Below are 12,122 nucleotides of genomic sequence, written 5' to 3'. Positions count from 1 at the left end.
ACCCCATCTTCACCATGACATGGTCTTAGACATGTCTGCTTTAAGAATGAGGCCTGCACATGTTTAATACCTGTTTCATACTGTATATACAATCACAGAATGCTCCATTTATGATGTACTGTAAATAACCATGATAAAGACTTATATCTGAACTGTTGTGTGTTCACGCTTTTATGGTGTCGTCGCCGTGGAGTCTTCTAATGAACCTGAGGAAGTGTGAGGCTTTGTGTACTACAGTTTATTCATAAGAAAGATTTAGGATTTTTTCCCCCCTGATAAAAGAAACTATTTGCAATGTCGGAATACCATCCAACATCAATTGTATTTAATGTGGAAAAACAGAGAAAACACCAAGGTAGTAGAACAGGGGGCACATCCTGTGGAGTCCTAATCAATAGTACACTTTCCTAGAAATACCTCCTTACGAGGATTACAATGGGTAGTCACGCTCAGCTAAACCTTAAACATCTCGTCATATATGGATATACGTCAGTCGAAAATGTGCATTCAATGGAACTTCATCAGACATGGCAGGAAATCAAAACTAAAAACATGACAGAGCAATGAGACTTCTAATAAAGTCTAGTACATGTACGATTGCTTTTGTTCTTCTGTCACAGTTCAGATTCAGAGGCACAGATAAAACAGTCAAAGAGTTGTACACATACACACCAGGTGTCGCACTAAACACACACTCATCCTTTAAGTAAGTACACTCAGTGGTCCTTTAGTAGGCTCATTGCTAGGCCAAGTCTAGACTACATACTGAATGAGAGAGAGTCTGTTGACAGGAAACTCTGAACAGTCTCAGTCCTCTTCGTCATAGTAGCGGTTCCTCTTGATCATGTCCTCCACAGACACCTCCTCTCGCTCCTCCTCCCTGGGCTCCTCGCCATCCCAGAAGCCCACATCCTGGGACAAGACCGTGACGGTCTCTCCCGCCAGCTCTGGAGACAAGGAGGTGGCCTGGTGTTCCAGAGATGACAACTCCTCCTCTTCTCCCTCTTCCTCCTCCCCTGCTTCCTCTGCTCCCTCCATCTCCTCTTGACCCTCCATCTCCTCCCCCTCGCCTTCCCCTTCCGGCTCCTGTTCTGGCTCTCCTCCCAGAGCCTCCTGGTCCTCCTCCTCCAGGCGAGCTACACCGCCCTCCTCCTCGGAGCCACTCTGGATGTCCAGCGAGCTGTCGTTGGTGGGCGTCGCCCCGTCGGGTGATTGGCTGCTCGGCTGCAGCTCCATGCTTTGGGGTTCCGGGCTGGCCTGTCTGTCATCCATGGACGGCCAATCGCAGGGAGGGCTGGTCCGTTTGGGTGAAGGGGTGGGATTACTGTTAGGACTGGCCAATGAGAAGAGCATGCTGCGCTCTTTGAGGGAGGCGCTTCTACACAGCCGGGTGACCTGGTTGGTTTCGGGGGTCTCGTTCCAGGAAGGGGACTCTTCCTCTGGGGGCCACTTGGCACGGGCGGGCTTGGAGGCCTCTCCTTCACTGCCAGGGCTGGTCCCCGGGGCCCCTTCCTCAGCCTCGGAGCGTGGGGGCCAGGTGATCTTCAGCCGGCGGGTCTCCGCGGGTCGCTCTGACTTCTCTGCTGAGCCCTGGCCCAGGGTCTCCAGGCTGGCTGTCAGGATGTTGACCTTGGCTATGGGAGACTCCTCGACGGTGGGACTGGTCAGCTGCTCTAAGGAGGTCGGGGACTTGGTTGGGGACTTGGCCGGGACTGGACCCTCCCCAGCCTCGCCTCTCGTCTCCCACAGCTCCTTGTGAGGTCGCAGACCGAAACCTTCATCGTAGTTGCCCTTGGCCTTGAACAGCTGACAAAAATGGGGCTTGCAATAGACGTGGCTATGCAGAGAGGCGTAGTTCCCCAAGCTGGACACCAGAGGGAGACAAAGGGGACATACTGAGTCAGTAAGAGCTCTGTGGACAAGTGAGGGAGTAGATGAGAGAGTCGACGCAGGAGCAGAAACGTGCGGTGGTGTGTCTGTATGTCTGTGTGTGGCCTCACCTGAGCTTGGTGTTGCAGTGGGAGCAGCGGAAGCAGGTGGTGTGGTACACCTGTTGGTTGGCCACCAGGCGCTCCAGTGGGTACACCGTCTTCAGACACGACACACAGCTCTCCTGAACAGGCAGGCGGAAGCCCTTCACATGCAACACACACACACACATTAAGTAGTCGGCAAATGAATGTCACAGGGAAAATGGTTGTCAATGTTGCTTAAATGATGGCTGGATGGCAAAATGGCAGTTCCAGGACGAGGGGGAGGACAATGAGAAAGGGGAGGGGGGTGAGGAGTGAGAGGAGGGGGGTGAGGGGTACTAACCCTGGGGATCTTGGCCTGAGCAGGTTCTCTCTGGCTGGAGGGCACTGACGTCCCAGTACCAGAACCAGCTAGGAGAAGAGACAAGGATGAGACTCCCAAAACTGGCCATGTCCATATACGAATGAATACATGCTCAAACCATAATATACTAAGAACATTATATGTTTGATTCTGTCTCGAGGATACACAATACACTTTGCCCGTATATAGCACAAGACTAAGCTGCATTGGGGGAACCCTTTGTCTGAATGAGACAGTAGAGAGAGCCGAGAGCTATACCGTTGCTGTCTGAGGTGGAACCTTTCCTGCTGTTGGGCTCAGAGTCTGGACCAGGAGGAACGTTCTCCTTCTGTTTGCCTCGCAGATCCGAGTCCAGCTGGTCACTCTGAGAAGGAGAGAGAGAGTGTGAGAGTCCACGTCTCTGGTGACCATGTCCCTGGGAAGTAACGGGACCGTTCTGAAACTCACACTGATGGAGGTGGACATCACTTCCTGTTTGGACACAGCCGCCTGGTACAGAGCCATCCTGTCTCTTAGGGTTGTGCTCTCAAGCAGCCCTGAGTCCGCTGACACACACACACAGAAACATGACAAGGTAGGGTTGAATTTTGGACAGACGTTGGAAGAGTAACAGGAACTTGCATCAAAAGTCTAAAAGGCTAAAAAGAAAACATCACTCTTACTGTTGCTGACGTGTCAAAACCAGCCTTATCAGTAGAGAATAAACCTTTCTGATACAGTAATAGGAAGCTGTGTGTGTGTGTGTGTGTGGTCCTGTACCTCTGTCTCCCAGTAAATGCTCCATGTTGTCAGTGATGCCTGGGTTCCCTCCACTCCTCCCGGTCACTCGGGTCACCTGAACACAACATAGCACACAGCCCGGTTAGCTTTCCCTCTGCTACACGCATCGAGGATGCCACACTACCAGGGCACCAGACGTGAAGGAAGAGAGGAGTGAGAAAGGGACAGAGGGATAGAGAGAGAGGTGTGTTTGTCTTGTCCAGCCCAATATAATCCCATAATAAGCTCAGCAAGCCAGAGCCTGAGACAGACTCCCGTCTGTCCATGCTGTCCAGCCAGGAGACACACACACACACACACACACACACACACACACACACACACACACACACACACACAACGTGCCTGGTCAAATGAGTCGTTGAAAATCAACTAAATTGATGAAGTTCAGCTGACTGACCGTCAGACCGCCCTGAGGGATGAAGAGACGAGCCAGTCCTCGCAGCACCACTATTGGACGCCAGGGAGGAAGCAGCTAGCTAGCACGAACAGTAACTAGCACTAACTAGAAGCAATTTAAGGAGCTTGCTGGTGAGTTGGCAAGAGAGCTCGTCAGGTAGTTTCTTGCCGAGGGGGCAGCTCGCAAAGTCCAGGACCAGAGGAGCTTGCCAAGAACAGGAGGTCACACAGAGAGACAAATTCTTCTTGGCTGCTCCAGCGCTTGGCCATCTCAACCTCCCTGTGCGGTCAGCCCCAGCTATGGAGTACAGACAGGAGCAGGAAGTGGTAACCATGGCGAAGGGCTGTGAGCAGAGTGTCAGTAGATCTGCGAAACTCAGACCATGTATTTAGCCATCAAATAAGCGGCAATAAGATGAATAAAGAAATAAAGAAATAAGTAGCAATCAGTACCAACTCTGTCCCCCAAAGTGGATAATCTGATAATCCGCAGAGATGGCGGGGAGCCAGGGGGTACTGCATGGGAGGGGCAGAAGAAGGAGGACAGGAGGGGGGGGGGGGGGGGGGTCAGCCTCATGGTGTCCTGCTCCATGTCCCCAGGGGGGCGGGGGTGGAGGCGGCTGTCAGGATGTAAACACACAGCCGCCAGGCTCAGGGCTGATCAGAGCCAGACAAAGGATTCTCTACTAATCTGAGATCCATTTAAACCCCCACATCCAGTCAGCCAACCAGCCGGCCGGCTACCCACACTGCACCTACCAAATCCGCCTGGACTCCCCGCTGATGCCACCCTGATCCCTGACCACAACTCTCCAGCCCCTCCTCCTCAAACACTTACATTGAAATGAATCAGGAACAACAACAACAAAGGAGGCACTATGCCAAACTGAGTACCAGTTCAAACCGAGCCTTCGAAAGAAAAACTCGTATGAAAAGCTTTTTGAGAAGACTGACAGACCAACAGTGTACCACAGAAAAGTCAACACACAGTAAATGGACTAGCTAACCCATCAAAGACTTCAATTCAAAGCGCCCAGGCGGCCCCAACAGAGCAGGTTAACCAAACACTGAACAAGATCAACACCAGCACACAGAGAACTGACAGTGTCCTGGAGTAGGGGTTGACAACAGAGTTGAACTAGGGTTGAAACAAACAAAGAGTGAATGAAACTGCCCATGTTGTACTGTACCTCAAGCAAAGTCAGGGACCTGTACAGCCACACAGAGGAGCAGGCTGGAGATGTTACACAGGAGAGATCAGCAGCATCCTCTAGCAGTCCTCTGGGTTCTAGCAACTGTCTAGCTAAAGTGAAATGCTGCTTCGTTCCAGAACCAGTCCTAGCACCAGATTATAGTCTGATTCTTCCACAACCAAAGACAGGAGCAGAAAGCCGGCTTTCTAAGGGGCTTGGGGAGGGGTCTAGCGGGGGAGAGGGGAGAGGCCTGGAGACTCCCGGGGGAGTTTGGTTTTGTTTGAGGCTGGAGACAGACGCTGAGGGAGGGACCAGAAGGGGAGAGGAGGGGGGGGGGAGCAGCTGGGAGAAGGATGGTGGGGGGACTGGTGGGGGAGTACGGTCAATTAATTTCCGTGGCTCAGCAAAACAGAAGAGGAGAAGAGAGAGAGCTAAAGAGTGGGAATGCTCGGGAGGGAAAAGAACCGGACAAGAAAGGGACAAAAAGGAGTGGTGGGGAGAGGCCATGATGGTTCAGCCTGCAGGAACAAAGGGGGGATCGGGTGTCAGCTGTCTGAAGTCATATGACACACCTATCCCATGACATCATCATCATTATCATGACCCTGGGGGATATGCTCCCTGGCAGCACAAGGAGAGGAGATGAGAGGCGGGGAAGAACAGAACAGGGTCACAAAAACATTTTGCTGCGAGTCTGGCTCATCCCAGAGTGTTCAGCGCGTGCAGCCTGAGGAGGTCTTGGTGTACAGTCGGTCCTGAAGTGATGCAAGACTAGCTGCTCCGCCCATGTGACCAGCAGCATGACTAAGTGCTGGAGGGCCCCGACGCTCTCAGAACAAGCAGAACATTCTTCAGCCAGGGACAGCATCACACAGACCTCCCTGTTTGAACCAGGACCATGGAGGATCTGTTCAGTCAGGCTTTCAAACCCATGTCTTTAAGACTAGGGCCCAGAGCTGATCCTGCTTGGTCAGTTAAAATGTAGTGGACCTGCTCAGGGATGTGCTGCTCATGAAAACAAAAGCCCCAGTCACTGTACAAGGACTGCTAACATGTGTCACCTGATTCAACACTGAAAACCTCCCCGAACTCCAGATAAGGGAGTGACATACCATTGGTGTCAATTGGAGGACTGTGACATTCTGGTTTCACTTACAAAAGCTGAGATGGTTCTAAGCAGTTCAAGAAGGAAATGCATTATTTTGAGCCTGTCTATTTGGAATGATGAAATACAATTTTGAAATCGTATTGAAAACCGCCTGACAGTAGCCTAATAATGACTGTTCCTATGCCTCTACATGATTGTTGTACTATTGCTTTGCAGCAACATGGTAGTTTATTTATCATACAGTTACCACCGTTTCTAATCCCTGTAAGTTAGTATGCATGGTTGAAACCAGTCAGTTGTCAAAGTGACTTACTTTGTTGGCTACGTTTTCTCCCTTCTCAAACATCATCTTGAGGCTGGTGAGGGGAACGCTGAGCTTCTCCGACACTGGTGAGTCTGCGTCTGTCTGCGGCCCTCGCTCCATGTCAGGCTGGGGCTCGCTGCCGGGCTGGGGCTCACTGCCGGGCTGGGGCTGGCCTGGGCTGGGGACCTGGGGCTCTGGCTCAGCTGGGTGGGGCTGTGGGGCCTGGGACTGGAGTTGGACCTGAGCTTGGGACTGAGTGTGGGGAGTCGGGGTACAGGCAAGGGCTGCAGGCTGCTCCCACTGTTTCTTCAGCACACTCAGGTTCCCCCGAGGCAGCGTCTGGGTCTCCACAGCCTGGAGGAAGAACCAGCCCGCTCAGTCACACTCAACACACTCATCAGGCATGCACCACCTGAGTTGCTAAATGACTGACTAACTGGCTCTCACAATTTATTTGGAACACGGACAAAAATTATTAGATTAAGGTGGAATATGGAAAATACTCCAAAAATTGCTCTGGATGAACTGTGACAGGAACACAGTAAAGCGGAGCACTATTTTCATACAATTAGCAGCACAAAGGGAGGTCAGGAAGACAAAGCGGGGTACAGATAGCTCACAAATACACCCAAACACAGAACAAATCAAAATTGAGCACAATTTTGTACAAATTATTGGTAACAAAATATCCAATATCTCTACACAATCAGTCTTTCCTACAAGTCATTCAAAGCAGACCGCAAAAAGGATCCTAACATGGCACTTCAACCAAAATCATAAAAGGAAAGAAAATCAAAAAGAAAGAAAGCAAAGTCTAAAGTAGCAGGAAGAGGTGGAAATATTGATGTGAGATAAAGACCTGCAGATGCTCCTGCTCTACCTTCTGTCTGGAGGTCAAGAGAGAAAAGAGTCTGGCACCCTGGAGGACCTGATGGCAGGCAGCCTGAAAAGTTACAAGCTGTCCTAGATGTGAGCCTTAAGACCAGTCCAGAGCAGGAGGGAGGGAGGGAGGGAGGGAGGGAGAGAGAGAGGGAAGGAGGGAGAGAGAGAGACCACCCCTATAATCAGACAGAAGCACACAAAGGAAGAAGGAAAGAGAGGGAATCAGAAACAAACAAAGAGAAAGTCACTGTAAATGTAAAGAACTGGTTCTATGCCAGTCATCCTGGATTCACCCAAGTACTGCAACAAAAAAAGCATATACTGCATGCTAAGAAACACTATAACCAATGATAAGGATTTATTTTTCCGGAGAAGATATATTTCTCTCTCACTAGTTGTTAAACCAAACAAGGGGTTGGTTTAACACTACAAGGACTTGGTCCAGGTACCACAGTTCCATCTCTGTATGATAGAGCCATCTGATCTTCTAGTAAAATACCGACCTGAGTTAAACGCACATGCACCCCCAGCCTGGCCGACCCCCACCCTCCCTTTCCTGCTGTATCTGAAGTGTCTCTAGTCTATCGTCTTTCAAACGTAGACATGGCGTCACGTACCTGGGTTCAAGACGAGGCTTGAGAAACGCTAACTAGCTACTGTCTCCTGCTGTTTGATAAGTCAGCGATTCGCCCAAACTGGCCCCGGTCTGTGGAAGCACCACCCTGCAGAGTGTCCCTGGGCTGGGGCTGGGCTCCGAGGAGGGGGGTCTTACACGGAAGTCCTTCCTGACCACAGGAGGCAGCTCTGCTCTGCCTTGGCCTTGGGCAGCTCTATGGATGCTGTGTTCAAAGACTAGTGCACAGTATTACCCTCAGATTAAAGAGTCTAAATAAAGGATTAAAGCTTTGCTAGCTTCAGAGTGCAACAAGTGGACAGGCATGGCTGGGAAGCTACCACTGTGTGAGCCGGGCATGCGTACACGCACACGCGCTGAGTATGAGTATGTGTAAATGACTGTAAATGTAATTGAATGGATGGATTGCAACAAGCTAGAACACCGCTATATGACACATCCTTTTCAGGGAGCATGGCGTCAGCTGAAACTGTCTGAGTGCCAGCGTCGAGCCTCAGGTGAAACGACAGACAGGCCTCGTCACCACGTGCCGCTTCCACCCAGGCACAAGCTGTACGCCAGGGGTAGGTTATGTAGGTCATGGACGGAGGTGAAGAAGAGTTTAAAGGGCAGTCAGGGTTTGATACTCACCGTTCTCTTCCTCTCTGAGCTCCCCTCCTCGGCGGCCATCTTGTACCTGAGCAGAGGACAGGAGAGGACAGGGAAGGGGATCAGGAGAGATGGAAGGACGAGAGAAGAGATGGATGAGGGGAAGGAGAGACGGAAGAGGGAAGAAGAGATGGATGAAGAGAGGCAAGAGGCATAGGGAGAGGTAAGGTCAGTGGGCAAGTTCATAACATAGACCATTAGTCTGGGTGGAAATATAACTTTTGCTTGCTGTCACCCTCTCTCTAGCCTCTTAAAAATCCACTGAAGGAGAGGTAACAAATGGGTTATGATCAGATAGGACCAGAGATTAAATTATAGACAGACTTTTGGCTAAGAACATTCTTAGGTTTTCTCACCGAATCCATTCATATAGAAACAGAACACTGACTCCTGGTGGTCAAACAATATATTAACTTCACTGAATATCCAAACATAAGTCTTGTCTTGTAAAAGACAAGACTGAACAGTCTGACACTGAAGATGTGATTTGACAGTGAGACCGGGATATAGGGAAAGTCAACAAATGGAACAGGAGAAACTGGTTTGTGATGTTATGACTAAACATGATTATATGAAATATATGGAACCAGCTAAATGAGAAACCGAGAGGACAGAAATGGGTAGAATGTATGTAGTCAAAACCAATCAGATTAAAGGCAAATAAGGGAATCCAGCCAGCCAGCGTATGAGAGAGATGTTTACCTGGAGAAGCGCTCTGCAATGGCGTTGTTCTTGCCTCTGGAGCCAACTATGGACATCTCCTTGGCTGTGACCCTGAGGGACTGAGACGCCCACTGCTTACGGCTGAACGGAGCTACGGCCATCTGGATTGTCTGTCTGTCTGTCTGTCTGTCTTTCCAGAAAACACTGAAAGAGGAGAAATGTTTTACACAATGAGCTTGATGACAAGTCGCTGGCTTACTAGCAACTTACATCTGGTTCCCAAATTTGAAACCACGATCAATAATAATAGGTATTACTAATCCAATCTATGTAATCCAGGTCCTTTCTGGGGTGTGTCACCGTGAATGACTCAGCAAAGTGAGTAACCAAAGCAACATGGAGCAGCTGTTCAGCCAGACCCCTGCCTCATGGAGCCCTCAGGGCAGACAGCCCCCCCCTTCATCTACCCACACACACACAAACACACGCACACTCACGCACCCTGCTCTGCTGGTGGCTATGGGATAGCCTCTAGGGTTCTGTTCAAGATAAACTCGATTTTAGACAGAATGCTGAGTCCACTAATGTGCCATTTCCTCTCTGAGACGACTCATCAACCACAGTCTACACACCCTCCTCTTGCTTATGGACTGGAGGGTTCATCCAGAAGACGTCAAAGATGGATGTCTTGGCTTTTGCAAAACAAAATGTGTGAATGCCTCAGTGCTCATCTCCTCCCCTCCTAAGGTAATCCATGGAGTGTTATGTTTATTTAACTTGTTCTACACGTTACACGGGCTACAACAGGAAACCATATTTTTTCATATACAATGGGCAAAGACAAAATCATGAAAGAAGCTATTATAGAAACATATTAGATGCTAAAATCTACTGTCATAATGCTGAGACAATAATACTCCTTAGGATAATATCAGAAAACTAAGTGTTACACCTGCCAGATAACACTACTTTCTGAGAAAAAACGTGGTTTCCCAACAGGCGTCAAACCACCCAAATTGTAATTTAGTCAGGTGAACTTTGTAGAGCTCAGACAATCCTCTCCAAATACATACCACCGAGTCTTCACAGTTTCAGTATCACTTCTTTGCGTCTTCTTGTCCGTCTGTTTCCTTCACACCAGCACCAGTCTGCTGCCTGCCTGCCTGCCACAGTGTGCTTATGGCTGGCTGAAGAAGAGGGAGGGGTCAAATCAAGACTGTGAGAGCATTCACAGCCAATAGCAATTTAGCCTTCACTTTCACCTGACAGGTAGGGACCTCTCCCTAATGCCCACGCACCCCCCCCCCCCCCCCCCTTCTCCTGTAGACCACAGCTGGTGTTTTGCGTAGGTTCATCCCACAGCAGAGTAGCCTACACAAGTACACACAGAGTAGCACACTGCCGTAGGCTATGAGATAAGACCGAGCACAGGGGAAATTCCAAAGGATTCCTGGAACTGGAGCGCAGTGATGCAAACATCCTCATTCTCAAAGTCCAAATGCAGAGAGAATATGAGTCCTTGGTTCTACGTTGTGTGTGTAAGAGAGTGGGTGTTGGTTGGGGGTTTGGAGAACGTTTTTAAGAGACTTATTGCTGCCTTCAGATGAGAAAACGTTAACTTGTTCATTTTTAACAAAGTTAATGGACTCAAAGAGAGCTAGCGACCCCCAGGCTGAATGTGCTGACCCTGCATGTGAGCCCTGTTGGACTGAGAGCTCCTGGGTTCTCCTAGGGTGATTTAAGGCTGGTCAGGCCACCAGGAATCACCCCCCCATCCTAGTCACATCACCCATCTAATCCTTACCACATGACCCAGCTTGGCCTCGGCCTGGTCATCTTTGAGCTAAACGCACCTGACACTCTTATGCCGCTTACAGAATACTCCAGTGCCAATGAGAATTCCATAGAAAGACAAAAGTGAAAGTCAGCCCTCTCGTTTCTACTTAATTAAAAGTCAGCTACTGTTTGATTAAAATAGTTCAGCTAAAGCCTAACACAACCGGTTCTTCTTCTGTCAACATGTTTAATTGGGACATAGCTTTCTAAAGGAACAGTAATAACCCGTCTCCTGTTGGGCCTAAAAGGGGAGATAATGATTCAAATGGATTTGAAATCAGTACAGGTGCTAAAAAACGGGCCCTATGACTCACTCCAACATCGACACAGGCGGATCCTATGACAACCACAGATTCAAACCGCTGAGAGACATAGCTTAGCATACTATTCAGACGACTAGAGACAGAAAACGGTTAATTTCACTCACGTGTATTTTAATTAACAAAAGAGACACTTTCAAGCAGAATAACAGAAGTAGGCCTACTCTTTCTTGCAGTGCTTCTAGGGGAGCCTCGCTCCACCCGGGAAGTGCAGCTCACGCCGTTACGTGAGTTCCAAAAAACACACATTAATTAATCGAAGTCGGACTACAGGCTATTGGAGTGCTTTTTCACCCTCTCTCTCTCTCTTTCTCTCTGAACCCTGGAGCGCTGTCGCTGCTGATTAGAGAACAAGTTGCAGCCGTGCGTCTGTCGCCGTTTAAAGTGGCCGTGAGGAGGTTTGAGCTGCTGTCCCCTGGTGCAGGGAGGGCTGCAAGCCTGACATGTCATGTTGGAGATGTCAACACATACACGCAGGTATAAACATGTCCCACTAGGCTCATCCACGTTCCAAACATGACATCAGGTGACAGGGTCTTATGATTCACACTATGACGAACACGGATCCCAGACAGACCCCAATCAGCACCCCAGAATGACTCAACACGACCAATCGCCTATAATCTTCACTGAATTCAAGTCCAAACTAAAGAATATTATAAGCTTCCTCAAAATTTGAAGTGAGGCAGGTTGCCAAATACAGATTGTATGGTGAGGTGGAAAACAGCCTGGGGCATAGGTAGGCTACATCATTTTTCAAAATGAAAGTAGGACACAGTCAGCTATTTGCTTCACAGGCATACATGTAGCTACACCTCTCTCTAGATAAGTGCCTTTGTATTTTTATCTTGATATTCATCTGCAGTCTACTGTTCGTTGGATCATTCTATTTACATTCGGCCCTATGTATGGTACAGGACTGGGACAAGTTGGAAATCATAAGTTCACATCCTTACTACTAGTGCAGTTTCTCTGTCGTGGTCTTGACAATTGAAGGACGTCTTGCTCTTAACGTTTC

The 12,122-nt window shown here is 49.2% G+C and overlaps 1 protein-coding gene across 3 annotated transcripts; it reads right to left on the bottom strand.

The window, feature by feature from the left end:
* Nucleotides 1–303: 303 nt before the first annotated feature.
* On the bottom strand, nt 304–11,740 carry lima1a (LIM domain and actin binding 1a). Of its 3 annotated transcripts, XM_084680530.1 has the most exons (11): nt 11,269–11,740; nt 10,022–10,135; nt 8,988–9,152; nt 8,268–8,313; nt 6,131–6,475; nt 3,097–3,172; nt 2,785–2,882; nt 2,596–2,701; nt 2,317–2,384; nt 2,001–2,134; nt 304–1,864 (listed from the first exon to the last, which is right to left on the bottom strand). In XM_084680530.1, the coding sequence occupies exons 3-11, from the start codon at nt 9,107–9,109 to the stop codon at nt 808–810; spliced, it is 2,052 nt and encodes a 683-aa protein (XP_084536656.1). In that variant the 5' UTR covers nt 9,110–9,152; nt 10,022–10,135; nt 11,269–11,740; the 3' UTR covers nt 304–807. The 3 variants fall into 3 exon arrangements, with proteins under 3 accessions (XP_084536656.1, XP_084536658.1, XP_084536657.1); XM_084680532.1 differs by lacking the exons at nt 8,268–8,313; nt 8,988–9,152; nt 10,022–10,135; nt 11,269–11,740 and adding an exon at nt 7,621–8,218; XM_084680531.1 differs by lacking the exons at nt 8,268–8,313; nt 8,988–9,152; nt 10,022–10,135; nt 11,269–11,740 and adding an exon at nt 6,981–7,104.
* Nucleotides 11,741–12,122: the final 382 nt, after the last annotated feature.

This window comes from Hypomesus nipponensis, chromosome 18 (genome assembly GCF_054491055.1).
Source record: "Hypomesus nipponensis isolate SF chromosome 18, ASM5449105v1, whole genome shotgun sequence".
Classification (NCBI taxonomy): domain Eukaryota; kingdom Metazoa; phylum Chordata; class Actinopteri; order Osmeriformes; family Osmeridae; genus Hypomesus; species Hypomesus nipponensis.
Note: the sequence above shows the minus strand (reverse complement) of the source record. Positions and strands in the feature narration are given on the sequence as shown.

What these genes read in the sequence shown, in the direction of transcription:
- lima1a (XM_084680530.1), bottom strand. Translation starts at nt 9,109, where the DNA reads ATGGCCGTAGCTCCGTTCAGCCGTAAGCAGTGGGCGTCTCAGTCCCTC. An exon ending in GCTCAGAGAGGAAGAGAACG is followed by an intron (nt 6,476 to 8,267) that starts GTGAGTATCAAA and finishes TTCTTCCTCCAG; the next exon opens with GCTGTGGAGACCCAGACGCT. An exon ending in GAGAAAACGTAGCCAACAAA is followed by an intron (nt 3,173 to 6,130) that starts GTAAGTCACTTT and finishes TGTTGTGTTCAG; the next exon opens with GTGACCCGAGTGACCGGGAG.